The sequence below is a fragment of the Panthera onca genome, chromosome C2 (assembly GCF_046562875.1).
Source record: "Panthera onca isolate mPanOnc1 chromosome C2, mPanOnc1 haplotype 2, whole genome shotgun sequence".
Lineage (NCBI taxonomy): Eukaryota > Metazoa > Chordata > Mammalia > Carnivora > Felidae > Panthera > Panthera onca.
Genome location: NC_138347.1, coordinates 73,137,937 through 73,163,619, shown reverse-complemented (window position 1 = coordinate 73,163,619; position 25,683 = coordinate 73,137,937). Strand labels below are relative to the sequence as shown.

Sequence of the window (25,683 nt, the reverse complement as noted above, 5' to 3'; positions counted from 1 at the left end):
AATGTGGACAGCCTCTTGATACTAGGAAAGGTAAAAAAAAAAAAAAAAAAAAAAAAAAAAAAAAAAAAAATTTCTCTTCTAGACCTTCTAGAAAGGAATGCAATCCTGCCAACACCTTGATTTTTGCCAAGTGAGACCTGTATTGAAAGGAACGTAAGATAATGAATTTCTGTTGTTTTAGGCCACTACATTTAGGATAATTTGTTAGAGCAGCGATAGGAAACTAATAACGCTTATTCCATCATTGAACTAAGATGATCATCTGCTACTCTATCTACCTACAAAGGAAAGAGTGAATGCTCTATAGAGAATGGTAACTTCACCCAGAGCATTTACAATTTTTTATATAGAATGTACAGCATTAAATCAAATTGCTGGCCCACTAAAAAAAAAGTAAAGAAGAAGAAAGAAAGAATAAAAAACAAATAGAAATAGACACACAGATGAACTAAATATTGGTTTCATAAGATACTAAAAGTAGCAATAATATATTCATGAAGCCTGAGAAAAATATTCAAGAAACAGATGAAAAGGTGGCAATTTTCACCAAAGAAGAATCTATAAAAAACAAAACCAAATGAAATTTCTACGGGTGAAAAACACAATTGAAGAACTATACAAATAGGTTTAACAGCAGATTATACACAGTAGAAGATGAGCTTAAAAAACAGGAATATAGATCAATAGACAATACTCTACTTTTCTGTGAAGTGTATCCTTTCAGAAAATAATATGAGAGACATGAAGGACACAACAAAAGACTCTAACACATATGTAACTGAGTGTCAGAAGGAGAGAAAAAAGTAAAGCAGAAGCAGGAAATATTTAAAGAGGTAATAGCCAGGAATTTTACAAACTGATGAAAGATATACCCTGCAAACCCCACCGTCTACTGAATGAAGAAACTACAAGCCTCAAACAGGATGAATAAAACAGAAACTACACCTACATACATGATAGTAAAATTGCTGAAACCAGTCAAAGAAAAAGAATCTTAAAAACAGCAGAGGAAAAAAAGATACATTATCCTCAAAAGAGCAACAAAAAGACTAATAAAACTTGTAACATAAATAATAAAGGCAGAAAAAGCAAACAAAAGACAATGAAATGACATTGTTCAAAAAAAAAAAAAAAAAGCCAACTTACTATTCCATGCTTTGGGAAATAGCCTTCCAACATCAAAGAAAAACAAAGTCACTTTCAGACAAAAACTGAGATAACTCTTAGTCAGCAGATAAACCCTAAAAGAAATACCAAAGGATGCCTTCAAATTAAATGATATATGTGCTAGGAAGTATGTTGTTTTATCCGTACAAAACTATTACCTGAAAATAACCAATAAAACCTAGTCTCTTTATTATTATTAGTGTAATACATTGACTCAAAAATCCAAAGAGGTGGATTCCCAACAAGCAGAAAACTGGGAATCAAAGTAAAACCATAAAGCAACAAGTTAACCATTAAAAAAAAAAAAAAAAAAAAATCAACAGGAAAAGTTTTGTTTATTTAAAAATGAACACAATTCTGGCTAGAACTACGAAAATTAAAATGGTTAGCTCCATCGATTTTAATTTTGCATTAGTATACACACTTTGCACACATCTTGTCTAAAAGGGACTCTAAAATACATAAAGTTAAATCCTGTATACTAATTGTCTGAGTACCCTCTCTACTTACCGCCTTTCAATTGAACTGTTTTACTGTGTACTGCACTGTATTTTTTTATCAGTGAAAATTTTTATATTTAAATTTGAGTATGTCTGGGGCATCACAGAAAATATAAAAAATGTAAAGGGAAAACTAACTATATTTCATTAAAGAATCCTGACTTTTTTTTTTTTTTTAAGTAATCTCTCTACCCAATGTGGGATTTGAACTTACAACCCTGAGATCAGAGTCGCATGCTCCACTGACTGAGCCAGTCAGGCACCCCTTATTCAAAATACAAATTACTACAGGATTATAATCTAGTCAACTCTTTCTGTGAGAATTCTTCATCTCTGGAATAGGAATAGCGATATAGTCATTTAACTCACATTTTTTCTCATCTAACTTCCAGATCCTTCCAGAGATATAATTCAAAGGAAATAGACTTCTGGTAATCTCAAATAAACATATATTTCCTCACAGTAGTTTTCTTCCATGACTTCTCAGTTTACTTATCCTTTGCTCTGACAGCATTTCAGTTGTAAATCTTTAAGGCATTGTGTCTTCCATTTTGTTTTTTTTTCCTCCTCTTCTTTTGCTCACTCTACCTTCTTAAATACTACAAACATAAAATCTATAAATGGCTCTTTTTTAAGACCTTTACTGGTCTCCTTTTACAAAGTTAAGTGAAGTTTGCCCATCTATTTATAGTCTTTCATTATCCACAACACAGATGATTTTCATACATACAAGTAACATGTCCAATTCTTCATGCATTCTAGACACTCCCAACTGGTAGTTTATTTCCACATAGGAAAGCAGCATCTTTAACTAAATCATCAAACTTCCTTTCAAGGATACAAAAGAGGAAAGGGAATTACCATTATTAAGTGGGTTCCTCCCTATCTACTTCTATGAAATACAGTATTATTCTTATTCACGGAGGCTGAGAAAAATTAAGAAACCTGCCCAAAGGTCTCTCACTACCAATAAGTGAAAAAGACAGAAGTCAAACAGATCATCTGCTTTTAGAGTTTATATACTTGATCCATATTCACTACCCTAAATAAGTGTTCTCAGTACAAATTATGCTTTGCCCTATCAACGGCACAGAAACTTCCAGTTAAACACTGCAGGTTAGATACACCCATTTACCTCCATTTTCTCCAAAGTCCAATTAAAATGACAGGAAAAAAAATTTTTTTAAGTGCTAAGCCACAAAGACAAAAAAGAGAAGCAATAACAACAGTAGCAACACAATTCTGGCAACTGAAAGGCAGATAAAAAGAACAGTAACTCACTTAGACCAGAGTCTAAGTCTTCAAAGTGCACTGGTAAAGCCAATTTGAAGCCAGAAGATTCGCAATACAGAATCCCAAAATAGTTACTGAATATATGCTGAACAATGATCATGAGCAGCTTTCATGTGCTTACCGACCATATGTATATCTTATGTTTATCCAAATCTTTTGCCCATTTTTAATTAGGTTATTTGCTCTTATTGTTGAGCTGTAGAGTTCTTTATATTCTTTGGATACAAATCCCTTACATGATTTGCAAATATTTCCTACCACTCTAAAGGTCGAAGGTTGTCTTTTCACATTCTTGATGTGTCCTTTGAAGCACGAAAGTTTTAAATGTTGATGAAATCCAATTTGTCAATTTTTTCTTTAGTTGCTTGTACTTTAGGCATCATATCTAAAAAACCATTGCCTAATTCAAGACCACAAACATTTACTTCCATGTTTTCTAAGAATTTTATAGTTTTAGCTCTTATATTTAGGTCTGTGATCCATTTTGACCTAATTTTGCATATGATCCAATACAGGGGTCTAAATTCATTCTTTTATATGTAGATATCCAGTTGTTCCAGCACCATTTGTTTAAAAAGTTATTCTTTCTTCACTGATTATACTGGAGCCCTTGTCAAAACCTGGTTTACCATAAATGTAAGGGTCTCTGGACTCTCAATTCTATTCCACTGATCTATATATATCTTGCTTTGATGCTAATACCACACTGTCTTGATTACAATAGCTTTGTAGTGTTTCTTTTTTCATTTATTTATTTATTTATTTATTTATTTATTTATTTATTTATTTATGAGAGACAGACAGAGTATGAGCGGGGGAGGGACAGAGAGAGAGGGAGATGCAGAATCTGAAGCAGGCTCCAGCTCCGAGCTGTTAGCACAGAGCCCGACACGGGGCTCATGACCTGAGCCAAAGTCAGACACATAACTGACTGAGCCACCCAGGTGCCCTAGTTTTGTAATGTTTTTAAACTGGGAAGTGAACCCTCCAATTTTGTTCTTCTTTTTCAAGATTGTTTTGTCTATTCTGGGTCACTTTCATTTCCATATGAATTTTAGGATCAGCTTACCAATCTTCACAGAAATTAGCTAAAACTTTGATAGAGATTGTGTTTAGTCTGTAGATCAATTTGGGATATTGTAATCTTAATAATATTAAGCCTTCTGATCCATGAACATGGAATATCTTTCCATTTATTTAGGTCTTTAAGTTCTTTCAGTGATATTATATGGTTTTCAGTGTTTAGTCTTATACTTCATTGGTTAAATTTATGTTCATGTATTTTATCCTTTTTTGATGCCACTGTCAAATGGAATGATTTTCTTTGCTAGTACACAGAAATACAAATGACTTCTGTACACTGACCTTACATCCTGCAGCCTTGATGAACTTACTAGTTTCAACTGATTTTGGTAGATTCCTTAAGATTTTCTATATACAAGATATATAATCTAAGAGTAAAGACAATTTTACTACCTTTTTTTTTTAAGAGAGAGCATGTGTGAGCGGGGTAGGGGCAGCAGGAGAGGGAAAGAGAATTTTAAACAGGCTCCATGCCCAGCACAGGGCCCAAGACAGGGCTCGATCTCCAAGATTGTGAGATCATGACCTGAGCTGAATCAAGAGTTGGATGCTTAACTGACTGAGCCACCCAGGTGTCCCACTATTTCTTTATTTATACAGATGCCTTTTATTTTTCTTTCCCACCAAATACTCTGGTTATAACCCCCACTACATTGTGGAACAGAAGTGGACAGACTTTTGTTCATGGCTGTAAGGGAAAACTTTTAGTCTTTCACCCTTAAGTATGATGTTAGCCCGGAATGTTTCATAGATATCCTTTACCAAGTTGAGGAAGTACTCTATTCATGCTTTATTATTTTCACCATGAAAGTATTTTCACTAGGAAAGTGTGTGGGATTGCCAAATGCTTTTTCTGTACCCATTAAAATGATTACAGAGGTGCCTGGGTGGCTCAGTTGAGTGAGCAGTTGACTCCATTTCGGCTCATGCCAAGATCCCAGGTTCATGGGTTCAAGCCCCGTATCAGGCTCCATGGTGAACGTGGAACCTGCTTGAGATTCTCTCTCCCTCTCCCCCTCTGCCTCTCTCCCTCACTCACACTCTCACTCTCTCTCTCTCTCAAATAAAAAAAAAAAAAATTACATAGTTTTTGCTCTTTATTCTACTAATGTGGTATATTACATTCATTGATTTTTGCATTCCTGGATAAATCTTATTTGGTCATGATATACAATCCTTTTTATATATTGCTATATTGGGTTTGCCAATATTTTATTAAGGACTTTTATAACTATTTATAAGGGATATCAGTCTGTTGTTTTCTTGTGGTATCTTTGGCTTTTGTAGCAGGGTAATACTAGCCTCACAGAATTACTTGGTCTGAGTGACACCTCCTCTTCTATTTCATTTAAAAAGTTTGTAAGAGTATTGTTAGTCACTTGTAAACACTTGGAAGAATTCTTTGGTAAGGCCATCTTGGCCTGGGCTTTTCCTTTGGGGAAGCTTTTTGATTACTAATTCAATCTCTCTCTCTCTCTCTCTCTCTCTCTCTCTCTCTAACTCTATTTAGATTTTCTATTTCTTCTTGAGTTGGTTTCAGTAGATTGCATCTTTCTAGGAATATATGCATTTCATCTAGCTTAACTTGTTAACTTGTTAGAATTATTTACAGTGTTCTCTTATAACCCTTTCTGTTTCTGTAGGACAAAGCAATAGCCTCCCTTTCGTTCCTGAATCTAGCAGTTTGAGTCTTCTTTTTTCTTGGTCAGTCAGTCTAACTAAAGACTTGTCAATTTTACTGATCTTTTTGAAAAACTAACTTTTGGTTTCATGACTTTTTCTATTGTTCTTTGAGTCTCAACTTTCATTTATTTCTGCTCTAGTCTTCTTTAGTTCCTCCATCTGCTTTGAAATCAGTTTGCTCGAGATGGATGGTTTGATCACAGGTATTTACAGGTGTTTACAGGTGTAAATGTCCCTCTAGGCACTGCTTTAGCTGCATCCCATAAGCTTTGGTATGTGGTTTTATTTTCATTTGTCTAAAGTATTTCCTAATTTCCTTTATGATCTCTTCTCAAATCCATTGGTTACTTTGGAGTATGTTACTTAATTTCCACATATTTGTGAATTTTTCAGATTTTCTTCTGTTACTGATTTCTAATTTCATTTCATTGTGGTCAAAGAACATATTTTGTATGGTTTCAAAACTTTCAAATTTACTGAAGCTTGTTTAATAGCCTAACATATAGACTATGCTGGAAAATGTTTCACGTGTACTTGAGAAGAACGGGAATTCTGCTTTTGTTGCGTGACATGTTCTATAAATATCTATTAATTACATCTATTATAATTATACCTATTATATAGCCATTTATTATATATCTATTATTATCTTGTTTGTTTATACTGTTGTTCACATCTTCTACTTCCTTGTTGATCTTCTGCTTAGTTGTTCTACCCATTATTGAAAGTATTCAGAGGTGCCTGGGTGGCTCAGTCCATTAAGTGTCCAACCTTGATCTTGGCTCAGGTCATAATTTCACAATTCGTGCATTCAAGCCCCACATCGGGCTCTGCACTGGCAGCATAGAGCCTGCTTGCGATTCTGTCTCCCTCTCTCTCTCTCTCTCAAAAATAAAATAAACATTAAAAAAAGAAATATTTATGTCTCCAACTCTCTATTTGTTCCTTCAATTCTGTCAATTTTTGCTTTATGTATTTTGGTGCTCTGCTAAATGCATGTTTGTAGGTGTTATGTCTTCCTGATGGATTGACTATTTCATTATTATAAAATGTCCTTTATCTTTAGTAATTTTTGTCTTAAGATATATTTTAGCTGACATTAGTATAGTCATTCCAGCTGTCTTTTGAGTATTGTTTGAATGATTTATCTTTTTTGTCCCTTTACTTCCAATCTTTTTGCACCTTTGAATCTAAAGTATGCTTTTAACTTTTTTAAACATACATTTATTTTTGAGAGACAGAGAGAGACAGAACCACAGAATCCAAAGCAGGCTGCAGGCTCTGAGCTGTCAGCACAGAGCCCAAGGCAGGGCTCAAACCATCGAACAATGAGATCATCGAATCATGAGTTGGGGGCTTAACTGACTGAGCCACCCAGGCACCTCTAAAGTATGCTTCTTATGAGTTTGAGCCCCACATTGGGTGTGATTACTTAAAAATAAATAAATAAAAATAAACGGTTGTTAAAGAAAAAACTAAAGTATGTTTCTTGTAAACAGATATAGTTGGATCATCACTGAAATTTTACATAAGAAAAAGTTTTAAAGAAATTAGGTCAAAATGCATTAAAAAGGCATACCCTCTTCTGAAATTGAAGAAACTACTGCAAAGACAAAATATTCAAGGTCAGTAAATTTCTGAAAAAAAAAATTATGGTAAACTTGTCCCACCAGGTATCATAACAGACTATAAAGTATTGTAAATATTGACATTTGAAGAATAAATACATTAGTGAAAAGGAGTAGAATACAGAAAAATACATATGTATGTATGTATGTAATATTAAATCAAGAGGGAGAAAATTATTCAATAAAAGGTGTTAGGACAAGTGGCTTCCATTAGGAAGGAAAGAAAAGTAGATGATCTCTCAAAACTAAAATCCAGTTGCATTACATAAAACTAAAAATTACTATGAAATGATAGAAAAATATCCTATAAATAATAATGGGATAGGGGAGACTTTTCTAGGCAATACACAAAAGTCAGTTTTTAAATTTCTGTATGATAACAAACATCATAAACATACTTAATGCAAATTTAATTAATGCAGCTAATTAATGCCTGTGGCTGGAGAGAGAGCACAAGAGTGAATTCACTTCCAGGTCCACCATTTAAAAATCTACTTTTAAGAAAGTGAATTTACAGGCACCTGGGTGGCTCAGGAGTTTAGGTGTCCAACTCTCGATCTCAGCTCAGGTCATGAGAGTGTGGAGCCTGCTTGCAAGTCTCTCTCCCTCTCTTCAGACCCCTCCCCCACTTGCACCTTCATGCATGAGCTTTCTCTCTTTCAAAATAAATAAACATTTTTTTTTAAAAATGAATTTAACTTCTCAAAAGATTGAGTTTGGGATTTTTTTATTTTAAAAATGAGAATAATTGCTACCTCACAATATATTTTAACATTCAGTGAGAGAATAGCTATAAAAGCATCTAGTATGAAATCTGGCACATTATAGAAGCTTGTTCTTCCTTAGTTCAACTTAAGTTGGTATTACATCAAATGAAGAATTACAAGCTGCAATGGGGAACAGCAGGATTCCTGTATTTTGGTTCATGATAAAACTACTTTATAATTAATTCCATTCTATTGTGTCTGAAAGAAAATACAATTCCCCTCATCCCTCGCCCACTATATTTGCCATGTGTAAAGTGTCAGTTGTTAAGAGTGTATCTGTTTCAAAGATGGAAGGTAAAGTGGCAATGCAGCCAGGATTGGCACTAGTTTAAGAGCAAAACATAACTAATACATATATAATTACATCTTATGTCAATGTCTTTCACCCATTAAAACCTTTCTCCACAAAACATCTTTTTTAAGATGGTTTTCCTAAGTTCTTCCAACAAGGACCATATCTGAAATAGAAACTACAAATGGAAAACCTTCAGAATGGTGCACAATAAACACCGGCTAGGATAAAACATAAATGTATCAGGTAAAGACAAAAGTTTTGAAGACTTGCTAATGCCAATATTTTTACATTTGAACACTGGTTAGAACAAAAATGCTTCAGAATTCAGAAAGCGCAAATTCAATTTTTTGTTTCAAACAAAATATTCACTTCCTGCATGAACCATAATATGTTTAAGTAGAGGAAAAGCACAATTTTTATTAAAATTTTATAAAATTTTAAAGAGCAACTACCCAAAAATTTAGAGTCCAAACAAATTCAAACTTCTTCAAGATATGTTGGTCAAAATGGAAAATTCCCACTTAAAAAAAAAAGTACACTTAAACGTGTACTTTCTTGTAGAGTTTTAGATGAACAAGATTTTGACCTTTAGACTGGTTTTTAAAAAACTAAAAAGGGAATTTTTTATTTACACAAAATTACACAATGCAATGTGCCCTCCAATCTAAAAACAAAACCAAAAAAATGCGCTTTGGAATGTAAAAGTAACCATTGGCTTTGGCTCTATTCAAATTACTAAAGACAACGTTGCAATAGTAACATCCTCTCCCTACTTCAACCAATCCCCCCACTATTTTCCTTATCAACTTAGCAAGAAAATTAATGTTTACACTTGAACACTGATGAAATTTTTCTTCAGCAAGATCTGCCTTCTGCATCAATTCTATAGTATCCAAGGTAGTTATGTCTCCACGCCAGACTTAAATGCCATAAGATTCGTTTGTGAAGGCGCGCCTGGATGGCTCAGTCAGTTAAGAATCCGACTTCGAGGGGCGCCTGGGTGGCTCAGTCGGTTGAGCCTCCGACTTCAGCTCAGGTCACGATCTCACGGTTCGTGAGTTGGAGCCCCGAATCAGGCTCTGGGCTGATGGCTCAGAGCCTGGAGCCTGCTTCCGATTCTGTGTCTCCCTCTCTCTCTGCCCCCCCCCCCCCCATTCATGCTCTGTCTCTCTCTGTCTCAAAAATAAACATTAAAAAAAATTTAAAAAAAAAAAAAAAGAATCCGACTTCGATTCAGTTGTGATCTCCCAGTTCATGGGTTCAAGCTCCACATCAGGCTCTCTGCTGTCAGGGCGGAGCCTGCTTCAGATCCTCTGCCCCCCACCGGAGCTCATGCTCTTGTTCTCTCTCTCAAAAATAAACTTTAAAAAAAATATGTATACTTTTTTAAGATTCACTTGTGAAGGAAAATAAAAGTAAGAATCAGTTTAAAAAAAAAACAACACAACAGATCAGGACACTACAAGGAATAAACAGTGTAGCTGCCTTACTATGAGAAAACAAAAATGAAAGAAAAGAAGCCCAGCCCTCACAAACCTAATATGAAAGATTCAATATATCACCCACAACATGCACAATACTCTTAAAAGTCAAGTTTCTCTTATACATAAAGCATATGAGTAAAAGACTCTAAAATATTCTTTTCAAATGCTATACAAACTTCATACTAATGGGGTTATAGAAAGACTGGAAAAATTAGGAATGTGAATGATGAGACTTATACTTCTCAGCGTACTTCCCTCTTTTGCAAATCTAATCTAGTTCCAAAAATGTATACCAGATATTGGAGTTCTTTGGATCTTGATTTCTCTTCCCAATTTGCAGCCAACGATAACTGGAATACTGGAAGCAACTCTTGAAAAATCTCTACTATTTAATTAAAATTGAACAGACATTATATTCAAGTTTAACAAAATTCACTATAATATTCCATACAACTTAATCAGTATCTTTCCCTCTTATTTTATATTCTTTGATTTCAAAAACAGAGACATCACATGGTCTATGAACAAAACCAGTGGCTACAAGTATTTCCATATCACTTCTCTCACCTTTTTTTTTAAAACATCGAACTTAAAATGTGAAATAAATTGAGCACACAGCCACACTCTCCAGAGGGAAAACGCTGTTACTTCATTTAAAAAAAAAAAAAAAAAGTTGGGGCACCTGGGTGTCTCAGTCTGCTAAGCTTCCAATTGTTGATTTCTGCTCAGCTCATGATCTTGTGGTTGGAGGGATCCAGCCACACTTGGAGGCCTGCACTGACAGCAAAGAGCCTGCTTGGGATTCTCTCTCCCACCCCCCCTTCCCCTTCCCCGCTGGTGTGCTCATGCTCTCTCTCTCTCTCTCAAAATAAATAAACTTAAAAAAAAAAAAAAAAAAGGCTGAGTCATATAAATAAAATTCACAAAAAGCAGAGTATTCTGAGGTACACTTCAAAAATTACTTCATTCGCCACAGTCTGGACTGTAACCTACAGAGTTGTCCTAAGCAACCCATGTGTGTCTCCTCCAGGACCTTTATTCACACGGAGCATAAAACTTTTAAAAACTAATACCTACAATAGCAATCAAACCAGATGCAGCTTTTTACAAGCAACAGCCCTAGCCCTAAGCTCCAAATAAAATTAACACTCCTCCCCCGCCAAAAAAAAAGCAAAAGTCAAAACAAAAACACGTTCTTAAATTTTCTCTTAGACGTAGGAGTTCCTTAGTTTTACAATTCTTTTTCTTTGCTTTTCACTGAAAAGAGAATGGGAAATCAGTGATAAGAACGAACAGTGAGTTCCCAGGAGAAGGATACAAGAATTTACAATGAGGCTTGGCCTAGAGATCATCGGGCACACACACACCAATGCTCAGGGAGCGCTTTCAAGAAATGTCAGTGTCTAAATCAAGTCTATGGCCGCATTTTTTTTTTTTTTTTTAAGGCCTAAGGACAGCCTTATAAATGGCCATAAAATACAATCTATCAAAACTATTCTCCAGAAACAATTAAGAGTGTCCTAGGATGCCCGGAACGTCAAGAACAAGTACTCTGGACGCCCTCGGGACTGCCGCCTCTCACATGGGAAGCAGGCCAGCCCATGTGAATCGGAGTGCCACCACGTCGGTTTACGTGACAGATCCACTGGGAGCATCCGAGTGTGATCCGGGGCCCACCCGGACGGACGCTGCTGGAAGAGGAACACACATGCAATCTTCAGGGCCCTCCTACTTCCGTTCTCAAAACAGAAATGCACTGTTTCTCTTAGTCCTCAGCCCTCAGCCCAGTACCTCTCGACAGCGGGGAGAGCTCAAGTGGAAAGAAAAGCAGACCGTCTCGCGTCAGGGTGCATAGAATGCGGGTTGGTCAAAGCCCTCCCGCCCCCAGCTCCGGTGCAAATCCACCGCCAGCGCCTCCCGGAGCGCCCCCCTGGCAGGGGACACGCAAGCAGCAGCAGTCCCAGTTCGCCCCACTCCTTCCTCCCCGGGGTAAGGGGGAGCGGAAAAGCGCAAAGAGGAACTAAGTGAACTGCAAGAGGGTGCACTGCAAGCTCCTCAAAGAGGGGGTTGGGTGGGAGTGGAAACGAAGAAGGAGCGGAAGGAAGGGGAAAAGAGCAGCAAGAGGAAGGGGACGAGAGCGCGCGCCCGCAAAGGGCACGAGTCTCCGGGGACGCGGCTGCACCCTGGTTCCTCGAAGCGGACGGTGCTCCCGGCGTCTGGGCGCTCCTCCCCGGGGCAGAGGGTGAGGAAGCGGGACGAGGGGGCGACGTCCCCCTCCCGGCCCAGCCTCAGCCCTCAGCAAGGGTCAGTTGGGGCTGCAGTGCCCTCGCCGGGTCCGAGCTGCGACAACGGCCGCTGGCCTCGTCGGAAGGCGCGGACTGCAGGGCCCTCGGCGCGCTCAGCGGGCCTGCTTTCACGCCCCCACCCCCGGGGGAGGCAGCTCCGGGGTGACGGCCGCTGGGCGGCCTCGCCGGTTACCTGAAGCGGGGCGAGTCCTTCAGACACTCTTCGAAATCCACCGTCATCTTCATCCTGCCTCCGCCTCGCCTCGCAGGCGGCGCGAGAAGAGCCGAGGGAGCCGCGGGAGCGGCTGCGCTGGGGACAGACAGCTACGGCGGGCGCACGGCCGCGACTAGCGCTGCGCGGAGCTGCGGAGGGCGCCTCGTCCGCTGGTCATAGCAGCCGCGAAGACGGTGGCGGCAGCGGCGGCTCGTCAGGCCCCAGTCCGGCCCCTCTTCCTCCCGCCCCCAGCTGAGCGGCGGCCACAGGGAAACCGCCCGGGAGTGACAGCCTCCGCCAGCCAGCCACGAAGCCGGCGGCCAATGGGAGGGGCTTCCGGAAGCACCGCCTGCGGGCGCTCCGGCAACACACCTGAGCGACGGCAGCTCGAGCCAATGAACAGCGCGACCGTGGGTGCCTCCTTGCCACAAGCGTCCCCGAGGGCCAACCGGGAGGCGCAGGAGTCGTTAGGCGGGACGCACCGGTTGCTGGGAGGCCAGCGGCTGAGGCTCCTTGGGAAGGAAGTCACGTGGCTGCGCTCCGCGCTTCCCTCGAAGCCTCCGCCTCTTCTCCGGCTTCTCAGCCCCGCCCTGCTGAGCTGCCAACGCGGAGGAGCCGCCGCCTGCAGGTCTGAGGAAGGAGAGTTGCTTTTCAAGGCAGCTTAGGCAGAAATCTGTAGAGGCTGGGAGTAGAATTACCGAAGGAAGAGATAGGCTAAGCCACCACTTTCTTTAAGTTTAGGGAAACTGAGGTCAGGAGAGGAGCGAGGGTAGCTTTAATGATAAAATCCGTCTTTCACTAACTAACTTCACCTTGTAATAACTTGGAAATATCTCCCACGTATATCTTCTCATATAACTAAGAGACTACTTCCTGAAGGAGCTGGCATTTGGGGTGAGCATCGAAAGGTTCAGAAGGATTCCGACAGGTAGAAGTAGGTCGTTTCGTATGGAGGAAAGCTTTCAAAACCGCTGAACACATTTCTCCTTACTGACACTTTTCTCTCAGTAGCTTTCACCAGTTCAAAGATGATAGGGTTCTGAAAATCAGGCTCACTTCCTCCAACTTGCAACACCTGCCCACCGATCCACGATTGATTTGGAGCCGTGCAAGATATGCATCGCCTGATCCAACCAGGCAGGTATTTCTGATTTTAAAATGCCATTGACTGGGGAAAAAAAGGATACATTATATTTAAATGTAACCCAACCTAAAAAGTATAAGTGTATCCATGAAAATGCAACAAAAAGAGACACCTGGGTGGTTCAGTGGGTTGAGTGTCCAACTTCGGCTCAGGTCGTGATTTCAGGGTTCCTGGGTTCCAGCTCCACCTTGTGCTCTGTGCTGACAGCGCAGAGCCTGCTTGGGATTCTGTCCCCTTATCTCTCTGCCCCCCCCTCAAAAAAAATGAATAAACATTTAAAAAAAAATTTTTTAATGCAACATAAATGTTGTAACAGCATAGTGGCTGTGAGTGAGAGTCTGGAGGCAAACTTCCTGGATTTATCTCCTGTCCTTCTTATACTGCCAAATGAAGGTAACACCACTGATCTGATAGAGTTGCCCTGAAGCTGAAATAAGAACTCTAAAGACAAAATACAGTGCCACGTAGTAACCATTCAGTAAATGTTGGCTATTATAATAATTGTACCACTTTCTTCTTCGGTGCCTTAATCAAAGTTTAAATGTAAGCCTTCTCACTTCCACTGCCTGAAGCCTTATATAACCATTTTGACCATCTGGCTAAGTGCAGCGTGATGGCATGATGTTTTACGTAACCCATGGTTGTATCTTGATCTCCTTAGCACCTTTAGAAATAATATACAAGCACTGTGTATGTTTCTTCTTTGGTTATAAACGTGGTTTCTTTTTTACTTTATTTTTTTATGTTAATTCTAGTTAGTTAACATACAGTGTTATATTAGTTTCAGGTATTCAATACAGTAATTCAAAACTTCTATACATCACCCTGTGGTCATCAGGACAAGTGCATTCCTTAATCCCATCTATTTCACCCATCCCCCCCCCCCCCCCCACCATGATCAGTTCTGTATAATTAAGAATCTGTTTCTTAATTTGTCTCTCTTATTTTTTTCCCTTTGCTTGTTTGTTTTGTTTCTTAAATTCCACATGAGTGAAATCATATGGTAACTTGGTCTCTTTTTTAAATTGAATTGCAAATCCCTGGAATCTACACAGCTTCTTTTGATAACTGGAAACTAATGACAGTTAAATGTTCAGTGTCCTCAGACACTTCAGTTGGTCAAACCAACCTCTTCTAGATTTGTAACTTCTGTGTCAAATTTAGAAAGAGAGGTGGCCATTTCTACATTTAACTGTATTCCTGATGCATGGCAACTAATCTGTATATATAATAACTTACTGTTTCAATGCTTCAATGCAATGTAACCTTTTGGAAGAGGCCTAAGTGACACTTTGGGATTCAAATTAAAAAGCTGCATGGCACCATCAATGAAAATTACTAAGCTAATTATCAAAAATTAACATTTCCCTTCTGTAGACAGCTAAATCTATGTACACCCAGTTAGTGATAACACTGTCAAAAATTTTTTTCTGCCCTGTGGCAAAGCGAGCATTTGGGGTTGTCAGTTGTAGAATATATCCTAAATTAAGAAATATTAAAAGTGGGTTAGGGTGGGAAGTAAGTCTTAGAAGTAACATAATACTATGATTCTTAACTTAAAATAATGAAAACCAAGGCCCCAAGGTATAGAAATAACTTGCTGGGTGACTCAAGCTAAACACAGGCCCCCTGTCACCAGACTAACTACGAACTGCCCGCTCTCCCCTTTAGAATTTGACCTTTACAGGTGCAGCTCTGTGAAACATTTCCTTTTCATCCATTTCATGTTACAGATGCAGGGGCGCCTGGGTAGCACAGTTGGTTAGGCGTCCAACTCTTGACCTCATTTCAGGTCTTGATCTGAGTCATGACTTCAAGCCCCAAGTCAGGCTCCACACTGGGCATGAAGCCTACTTAAATTTTAAAAAAGGGGGAAGGGAAGGGAGGGGACGCCTGGGTGGCCTAGTGGGTCCCGTGCCAGGATTCCTGGGTTGGATCCTCCACCCTCAAATAGGGCTCTGTGCTGGCAGCTGGGAACCTGGAACCTGCTTCAGTTTCTGTAGGTCTCTGTCTGTCTCTCTCTCAAAAATAAATAAATAAACATTAATAATAATAAAATTTGCAGCTCTAATGCCACTTCTTTCAGGAAGTTTTCTCAGTTTGCTGAATACAGTCCTCTCTTGTCAGCACGCAGTGAAAATTAGTAATGAATATTAATGATCGAGCCTTAAATCTCTCAGAAATTTCTTCTCCCCAGACTTCCTAATTCCTTCTTCCAAAGTCTCTGGAACCCTCTATCCCCATAGCCCTTCCCAGGATGCTTTTGATTTCCTCTGAGGATAATTTTAACTATAACGTCCTCTTGAGCAGAAGTTGTTCACTACACCTTCCCCAATCCTCCCAGGCCAGGATACACAGTCAACAAGGATCTAACTCTTGACAACTTAGAATTTACATTCCACGTTCATACCAGAATTTCTTGTTTGGGGCTAATGTCATCTAGGTACACCACTATCTTACTGTCCTCATTGCTGTTCTCTACCAATTTCCCACTAACTTCCTGCCTTCTCCTGGCTAATTGCATTGCAGATTATCTTAAGAACAGGGAGTTATGATGAGGGTAACTATGGGCAGGTACTGAAACTGGGAAGCCCATGAACCCAGACATCTCTGGAAACTGGTTTCCCTCTCTTGGTGGCTATATCCTCTCTCTCTTCTCACCTGCTGCCCAACTCCTACCAAGTAGTTCTCTCTTCGTGGGTTCTGTTCCCTATGGGCCTGGCTTGCATATAATCCCTCATTGCTACAGTTTCCTTCAACAAGTTGGTTGTCAGATAGTTACAGGGGTCGAGCACGTGATATAAGTGAATGAAATTTGCCGGTGTAAGCAGTATAGGGGGATGGCACCCATGGTGAAGAGGGAAGATAGTGCGTTGTGTACTGCTCAGCTCCAGTCTGTTTTTGCCATATCAGGCCTTCAGATTTTGTAAGAGAAGCCAAATAGCCAGATTTTAATGTGAAACTTCCCCAATTTTCAAATGTTGGCAACACTTTCAAAATATTAGAAAACATTGCACAGGTCACAGAAATAAGTTTCAGGGCCACTCTGCAACTCCTACATATTTTTTGACAATTCTTGATGTATCCTTTCAACCTATGCTCCTGGAGCTTATCACTTTATCTGTTTCCTAATGCCCACATCCCAGGAGAAAATCAGATCAACCCAGCTCATCTTTTCATCACAAGTCACACAGGTCCCCAGCTGGCAGATAGGAGGGTAGGATTACCCAATTTAATCATTTGTACAGGAATGGGGGTCAGGATGGTAGCTGCAGGACAGCTGCCCAGTAGACAAGGCAATCTCCCTAAGCGAAGGTATTAGTGATTTGGTCCCATATAACACAGCTAGTAAGCTCTCATGCTTGGCCTCTGACTCAGTCTGCCACCCCAACTCCTGCCACCAGCTAAGGTGATTTCAACATTCATTCTTTCTTTCTTCATTTAATAACATCCATAGGGGCGCCTGAGTGGTTCAGTTGGTTAAGTGTCTGACTTTGGCTCAGGTCATGACCTCACAGTTCATCAGTTTAAGCCCCGTGTTGGCTCTCTGCTGTCAACACAGAACTAGCTTTAGATCTTCTGTCCCTTTCTCCCTCTGCCCCTCCCCCACTGGTTCGTGTTCTCTCTCTCATCTCCCTCCCCCCCCTCCTTTCTCTCTCAATAAATAAATAAACTTTAAAAATAATATCCATTAAGCACGTATGCTGGCCAGACACCCTGGCAGGCTCTGAAGTTTACTGGTGAAATAAACAGTGTTTCCCCTCTAGAGCTCAGAAAGCTACTCCTACTCTGACAGTCATTTCTTCCAGAAAAGGAAATAAGGGTTCTCCTATCTTGCGGACATAAGAAATCTTAAAAAAGTGAGATCCAAGAGAAAGTAAGGTTTTCCAAGGACCTTTAAGTCACAGGAAACTGCATGAGGAAAGCAGAGGTAAACAGTGACCAGGTAAACAGTGACCGATACAAAGGATTTTGTCTGCCACCCCAAGGAATTCTGATCTTAAGGCAATGGGAAACTTTGGAAGAATTTAAGCCTGGAGTGATGAGAATCAATTTGAATTGTAAAGGAGAGTGCGTCAAGGGGGCGGGGCTATCAGGACTGAGCCAAAACACTGTTAGCAGTTCAGAGATTTTCAACCAAGGTCTTTACAATCAAAAGATGTTTAGGAAACAAAATCAAAAGGATCTGATGCTAAACTAAATGTGAGGGAGGAAAAAAAAAATACTAAACTCTTAGGGTGATTCCAATTTCAAGTTAGAGTGACTGGTGGGAGGTGGTACTATTCACAGAAGAAAGTTTATCTTTTTGCCTCAAAATATGTGACTTAAGACAGTCCTTAAATGTTCCCACCTTAAACCTTGTCTCACCCAGAACATTCCTTACACAAGCTTGACCTCAAATGTCTCCTGCTGTCTCACTCCCATACATTCACTTCACACTCCCAACCCCACCCCAGGACGCTTCTTATCTCCTAGGCTGTTGGCATTCACCTGTATTGCCTTCCCACTACCACGTCAACAACTCCATTTACAGTGCCCCTGAACCTCTTCCCAGGTCCTCCCTGACACTGTCACACACCCAGCACTGGATCAATCCAAACATTTCCTTCATGTTTCCCCCTCCTAGTTGCTGAGCAATACTAGAGACCATTTATATCTTAAAGAAAAAAAAAGAAAGAAAGAAGGAGAAGGAGAAAGAAGAAGGAAAAGAAGGAGAAGGAGAAAGAAGAAGAAGAAGAAGAAGAAGAAGAAGAAGAAGAAGAAGAAGAAGAAGAAGAAGAGGAAGAAGAAGAAGAAAATTTTTAAAAGGGTGCCTGGGTGATTCAGTTGCTTAAGCGTCTGACTCTGGATTTCCGCTCAGGTTATGAAGAACTCACTATTCGTGGGATCAAGCCCTGCGCCATAGGGCTCTGTGCTGACAGCTAGAAGCCTGCTTGGGACTCTCTCTTTCTCTCTCTCTCTGCCCCTCCCTTGCTCTCACATCCACTCTCATGCACACGCTCTCTCAATCTCAAAATAAACAAACTAATAAACTTTATGTATACAGGGGCATCTAGGTGGCTTAGTCAGGTAAGCTACTGACTTTGGCTCGGGTCATGATCTCACATTCGTGAGTCTGAGCCCCTCATCAGGCTCTCTGCTGTCAGTGTGGAGCCTGCTTCAGATCTTCTCTCTCCCTCTCTCTGCCCTCCCCCACTTGTGCTCTCTCTCTCTCTCAAAAATAAATGAACATATATGCATATATACATTATATGTATATAGGAGCCATTGGAAAAATTGTAAGCCAGGGAGTGTGATGTGATCTGATTTGTGTTTTAAAGGAGGTTGGGCAGAATCGCTGGGTTCTACACATGAAACCAATACTACACTGTATTAACTAACTTGAATTTAAATAAATAAATTTAAAATTAAAAAAAATAATAAAGGGGGCTGGGCAGGCAAGAGGCGAAAGGCTTTTGGGGCTGAGACTACTTTACTGCATTCAGTGATGCAAGACCTGGACACTACCCACTTAGGCTTTCCGACCGTTTTTGTATTATTTACCTGTGGCCAGATCCCTGGCCCACTGGCACAATGACTACTCCTAACCTTGCCATCCAAGCTGTGGCCCACCCCCCTCATAAACTGTAGATAATTTTGACTCTTCCCACAGGAAGTAGGAATCATTCGGTGGGAACACTCTTCCTAGCCCTGACCCACGTACTCCCCCACATTCTCATCTTCTTTACTTCTTACCCACCTACCTCAAAGGAAAGCACACTTCTTCCTTGTGCTCCCAAACTTATCCCTTCCATTATTCTCTGAGAATGGCTCTATCAATTATCTTTTCTCTGCATCCTCAACCTCTCTCTCAAATGACCTTTCTTTTCTCTTTGAAGAAAAAAGCATACACCCTCTGTATCAGGAAGGGTGTGTATGTGTGTGTGTGAGAGAGAGACAGAGAGACAGAGAGACAGAGAGAGAGACAGATTATCTGAGTAGGGCAAAAATAAAGAGTTCATGATAAGATAGGATGGTTTTACCCCAAGCCCAGATGATAGGCTCTCCATGGACCTTGAGAGGGATTTGGAACCAGAACCTATAAAGTCTGGATGCTCTTTCTCTTCCATCCTTTCCACACATGGCTTGCTCTTCTGTACACCGATAGCTTATTTCATCTGATTGTCTGGGCCTAGATCTCAAGATCAACCAACTGAAGAGAAAGGGTTTTCTCTCATTACCCAAATTATAAATTTCTTTTTTTTATGTTTATATTTTAAGAGAGAGAGAGAGAGGCAGAGAGAGGGAGACAGAGGATCTGAAGCAAGTTCCACACTGACAGTAGAGAGCCCGATGCAGGGCTCGAGCTCACAAACTGCAAGATCACGACCTGAGCCAAAGTCGGAGGCCTAACCAACTGAGCCACCCAGGCACCCCCCAAATTATAAATTTCTTGGGGAAATATTGGCCTAGCTTGAATGATGCACTCCCATCAAGGGCGAATCAACTACAGCAAGAGGGCAGTATGTACAAACATGGCTTCCAGAAGCCCACTCCTATGACCATGTGTAGGGGATCAGTTAGCAAAAAAGGGAGACATGTGAACTGGACAAATTCCCCTTTAGCTATAGCCAAATCTCCCTCCATTGCTTTTTTTTTTTTTTTTTTTTTTAATGTTTATTTATTTTGAGAGAGAGAGAGAACAAGTATGGGGGAAAGGCAGAAAGAGAGGGAGAGAGAGAATCCCAAGCAGGTTCCACGCATCTCCCCGATGCGGGCTTCAAATCCACGAACTGTGAGATCGTGACCTGAGACAAAATCAACAGTTGGATACTTAACCAACTGAGCCACCCAGGCACCCCTCCGTTGCCTTCTATCTAATACTCTTAATACTCTTAAGTCTCCCCATTTTCTCCTCCTATCCATTCTGCTAGGCACTGCATTCTCTTTTCCACTCCCTGCCCACCCCCATCAACTGTTTTCAATGGGTCACTTTCCAACTGACAAAGCAAAGGACACTTTTCAGTACTTGTTTTTCCTGACATCACTTTAGCACTTGACAGTGTTCACAACTCTTTTCACCTTGGAAACACACAGCGCTCTTCTGCTTGTAATCCTTCACCAGTTTATCATTGCCTAAAGCTTTCGTCTGTAAAGTTTCCTTAATCATGGAAACTTTTGTTTAAAAGAAAAAGTCTTTCTAAATTAAAAAATAAAAATTAATTTAAAAAAAGAAAGAAAGAAAAAGTCTTTCACCCGTGCTCACCATTAATGGATAATAGTGGAGCTGGTGTGGTTGAAATGGATGGGAGACGCAGAGCCCTGCCCGCCTGACTTCACTCCCCACCCAGATGACTCACTGGGAGACTCCAAGGGGTGCTTATAGCTCTACTGAGAAATATATGATTTGAAAACCACAGATCTGTAGGATAAATTCCAGATTTCTTTATTTTATACATAAGTTTCCTTCAGTATCTAGCACCTACCAAACTTCCCTATTTTCTTTGCCGCCCGTCTGTCCACTCCAAATGGGTTCATCCATCCACAAAGGAATTCTCTCAGCCACTTCAATGTGCTGCTTTCTCAGCCCCACCTTGGTGCGTGCCTGGGGAGCTTCTATTATTTAAAACTTGGCTAACTGGAATCTCCTCAGGTACTCCCTCCTCACAGTGACAGGACTTCTCCTTTGTGCTCTGGCTATTCATCATCTGTTGTATGTAACTACTAGAATAGAGTTCAGTATTATAATTTGAGATTTTTATACCCATATTCTCTTCACACCTGGAGCTTCTGCATAGCGGCATTATCTTCATCTTTGTAGCTCTAGAACCCCCATGGCTGGCACTTAAGGATCTGATAAAGGTTGAAGAAATTGATGTATTTCTCTCCCAAAGTGGTCTTTTCCTTCTTCAAACCCCCGTGATTACTTGTGTACATGTATATCTCCAACAGATTATGAGCCCCAGAGAATGATCCTTGTTTGTTGGGGTGATTTAAGGATTCTGTAAGATCCACCTCACAGTGCCTAATGATGCCTGACGCAGCATTTTTCCTCCTGGCTGTATAACAGAATCCCCTGGAGAGCTTCTGTGTGTTTGTTTTAATATAGATCCGTGGGCCTTACTTACTAAATCATATTTTCCAGAGGGGGTGCTGGGCACACGTCCCACAGATGATTCTGATGCACAGCCTTCATAACTGAATCTCAATAAATGCTCGCTGCTGTTCATTTTGTAACTCCGGGATCTGGCACAGAGACTAGCAATGTAGTAGGGGCTCACTAAATATAGATTGAATTGAACTTGAAATATATAATGTTTTCAACATTTAAAACATAACATTTCTTACATCTAACAAGCCAAGGGTTTGAGGTGAAAAGGTGGATTTAGGCTAAAGGGGCCCAGACCACAACTTCTTGAATTTTGTACCTGTTACTCCCTTACTTTTTGTTCTGTTTTGATTTGTATCCCTAAATAACATATTTTTTTTACTTTTGTATAATTTTTAATTATACCTATATTCTCCTGTAACTTTTTTCTTTTTTTAGCTCAAAATCATGTTTATGAAATTTACCCATATTGATGTCTGTAGTTCTAGATCATTCTAGGTCACTCATTTTCACTGCTATATGAAAATACTGTTTATCCATTCTCCTGTGAACATTTAAGTTGTTTACAGTTGTCTTCAGAAACAATGCTGCTGTGAGCCTTCTTGTCCATAAGTTTGGGGCCCTAATCCAATATGACTGGTGTCCTTTTAACAAGAGGAAGGGATACGAGGAATACACACACAGATACGTACACACTCACAAGAGTATCTCTAGGGCATACACCTAGGAGTGGAATTGCTGAGCCATGGAGTATACATATCTTCAACTTTATAAGATGGAGGCAGCTTCCTTGCCAAGTGTGAAACCACCTTGTATTACCTCCACCCAGCACACGCTTCCATTACTCCTATCACTACTATTTGGTGCTGTCAAATGTTTTCATTCTTGCCCATCTGATGGTATAAAAATCATCGCATTGAATTTATAATTTACATATATATATATACATATATATATATATATATATATATATCCCTGATTATTAATGAGGTTGAACATCTTCTTACATGCTTGTTGGTCAGTCATGTTGCCACTTCTGTAAAATGTTTATTCATGTCTTTTGCCCAGTTCTTATTAGTTATTTTTTTCTCTACTTGCAGAACATCTTTGTATCAATCTTTTGTCAAGTATATGTGTTGCAACTATCTTCTCTCAGTTATGGGTGCTTTTCTTTTTCTATGGTGACTCTGAATAAATAGAAATTATTATTATTTTAAAAATTTTTCTTTTAATGTTTATTATTGAGAGACAGAGAGAGACAGAGCATGAGCAGGGGAGGGGCCGAGAGATGGGGAGACACAGAATCTGAAGCAGGCTCCAGGCTCTGAGCTGTCAGCACAGAGCCCGATGCGGGGCTCGAACTCACAAACCGAGAGATCGTGACCTCAGCTGAAGTCGGATGCTTACCCGACTGAGCCACCCAGGCGCCCCAAAGTTATTATTTTTAATGTAGCTAAATCTTTTTATGATTTGTGCTTCTTGTAGAAGACATTATTTTATATGATCTTCAAAAATTTTGTTCCTTTCATATAAATCTTTGATCCCATGTGGACTCAATATTTGTGAATGGTGCAAGATAGCTACCTTTATTTTATTAAATCTATTTTGAGAGAGCGAGCATGAGCAGGAGTGGGGCAGAGAGAAGGGGACAGAGGATCCGAAGCAGGCTCTGCACCAAGAGCAGTGAGCCCAATATGGGGCTTGAACTCTCAAACTGTGAGAGATCATGACCTGAGCCGAAGTCAGATGGTCAACCAACTGAGCCACTCAGGCATCCCAAGATAGCTACCTTTAAAAATATATATTGATAGCTCATTTTCCCAGTGCTATGCACTGAAAAGTCCATGCTAATAGATTATTTTTTGTTTGTTTGCACATCTACGTCCCTTACTAGCCCATGGATCCTTTATCTTATTCTATGTATATTCACTGTCTAGCATAGTTGATTGCATTAACATTTAATACATGTTGTTGGGTTTTCTTCCGTTCTCTTAAATCCATAACATCATAGACTGCATGACTTAGAAGGATTCTAAAAACTTTGTCTTGTCCAGCCCCTTTATTTTACAGGTGAGGAAACAGAGGCCCAGCGAGCGAGTAATCTGTGTACTTAAAAGATCACGTTGGGATTCAGTGCCCTAGCTGGAGCTCAGCATACTGTTTCCTGTGTCTCCTAAACACCCAGGCACCAGGTCCAGCTCCAATCAACCATGGTCATCCAGCACCTGAACTAAGTCAGGGCCCAATCAGCAAAGACAAAGAGGGGCACTGGTATCTGCCACAATGGCAGAGGATTAATGCAGTTAACCCTGACTAATCAGAAAGAAAAAGAAGAGACCAAGAATGGTCATATTAAAAAGTAGAAGAAATACAAATGGGCAAAAAAATATTGAATTCAGAAATCAAACACGTGAAAGTTTGAAAAATATACTTTTCCTCCCCTCAGATGGTAAAGATAGAAAAGAATGCCATAGGAGACAGTCCATTGGAACGTAAACTTCCTGAGAGCCAAGGCTGTTTTGCCCACCACTATATTCTATCATGTGGCACAGGGCCTGGCAGATAGTTGGAGCTCAATTAGTATTCAATATTAAAGAAGTGACTAACACCCACATGCGTTTATGAGATAGGCACTTTCCTTATTGCAGGAGGAGGCAGGCAGATTCTAGTCCCACAGCTCTCCCTCTGCCACAAACAACACAGAAGGAAATGCCTATTCTTCAAAAGAAGCATGGCCAGCGATGCTACAAGTTCTGAAAGCTCTGGCTCATGGGAAGATAAACTGCTTTCAAAAAGGAAACAGGAAACATGTGTAAGGAGGAAAAATTAAGTAAATATCAGGGAGACTGTGAAGTCAGAGGTTCTCATAAGCTGTTAGTAGGAGCACAGAACTTTTCTGGACAGTTCGGCAGGATGTATCAAAATGCTAAATAGGTGTACTTTTCAACTTATCTGAAAAGGACAGGACATACACACATATGCATCTTTGCTGCAGTGCAGTTTTTTTCCCTAGAGGGAAAAAAAGATATATCCTAAGTTTTTACTAATATATCGGTTAAATAAATCACAATATATCCATATAGTAGAATACCATGTAAGTTATTCTTAGAAAAATAAATAAATCCAGTGTTAGCAATGATTATTTGTTTTGCTTCATTACTTTATGTAGTCTCTCTTTTTGTTGTAGATATTTATATTAATTTAAAAAAAAAAAGATTTTAAGTAATCTCTACACTCAACGTGGGGCTCAAACTCACAACCCCAAGATCAAGAGTCACACACTCTACCAACTGAGCCAGCCAGGCAGGTACCCCTTATGTTACTTTTATAATCAGAAAAAAATTTTTTCAGACCCATTACTCCAAGAACGGTGGATCCTGAAGAATTTCAAATTTTATCTATTTACTTTTTAAAAATTATTTATTTCCTGCATGTTTCTTGAATTTAAAATATATTAAATAATAAGGCAGTTAAAATGAAAGTTTAGAAAAATGAACACGATACAGGGAAAGAGTAAAAAGTTATGCCAGAAAAACTAGGCTTTTTTTTGTTTTGTTTTGACAAGACTAAAAATGAAAGGCACCGTTATGTTGTTCTAGTTAGCTAAAGAAAGAATTCAAACCAGTATGTCAAGAAAGACACTTTCCTGAGTTCCAAGAGGAATTTATACATTAGACAATATTCCTATTACCTGTGAGCCAACTAATGTTCATTTCCACTGAAACCTCTCTCAGATGCTGAATCTACGGCTTTGAAAAGTGCTTACACACGAGGATGTGGTATTATCATGGGATATTTTGGTACTTCCTTTTGGTGGGCATCAAAACACATACCCTATTTGCTTTTATTATTTTTTAAGAAGACATGAAAAGGAAGGCTAAATCCACGTATTAGTGGACTTTAGTTTTGTTGCTATTGTTTATGATTTAAATACTTTTAAACACTTGCTCATGGTACAAACAGGTATGCAGTGAGGAGTAGGTCTCCCTCCTGCTGCCGCTAAAGCCAGGGACACTCAAGTCGTGGACTTCAATGCTTCTCTCCTTAATTG

At 39.9% G+C, this 25,683-nt stretch overlaps 2 protein-coding genes across 7 annotated transcripts in view; one reads left to right on the top strand and one right to left on the bottom strand.

Annotated features, from left to right (window-relative positions):
* Positions 1-12,669, bottom strand: part of ACAP2 (ArfGAP with coiled-coil, ankyrin repeat and PH domains 2) — a 155,228-nt gene extending 142,559 nt beyond the window's left edge. The window contains exon 1 of one of the 5 annotated variants that reach the window (XM_078453105.2): positions 12,379-12,669. In XM_078453105.2, the coding sequence (XP_078309231.1) occupies positions 12,379-12,431 (53 nt within the window). In that variant the 5' untranslated portion in view covers positions 12,432-12,669. The remainder of the gene's footprint in view (positions 1-12,378) is intronic. The other 4 variants (XM_078453103.2, XM_078453104.2, XM_078453106.2 and 1 more) reach the window with 4 other exon arrangements.
* A 30-nt stretch (positions 12,670-12,699) lies between these two features.
* Positions 12,700-24,784, top strand: LOC144617425 (uncharacterized). 2 transcript variants are annotated; one of them, XM_078453109.2, is made up of 3 exons: positions 12,700-13,027; positions 13,411-13,536; positions 23,687-24,784. In XM_078453109.2, the coding sequence occupies exons 1-3, from the start codon at positions 12,723-12,725 to the stop codon at positions 23,772-23,774; spliced, it is 519 nt and encodes a 172-aa protein (XP_078309235.2). In that variant the 5' UTR covers positions 12,700-12,722; the 3' UTR covers positions 23,775-24,784. The 2 variants fall into 2 exon arrangements, with proteins under 2 accessions (XP_078309235.2, XP_078309236.2); XM_078453110.2 differs by having other exon boundaries at positions 13,411-13,540.
* Positions 24,785-25,683: the final 899 nt, after the last annotated feature.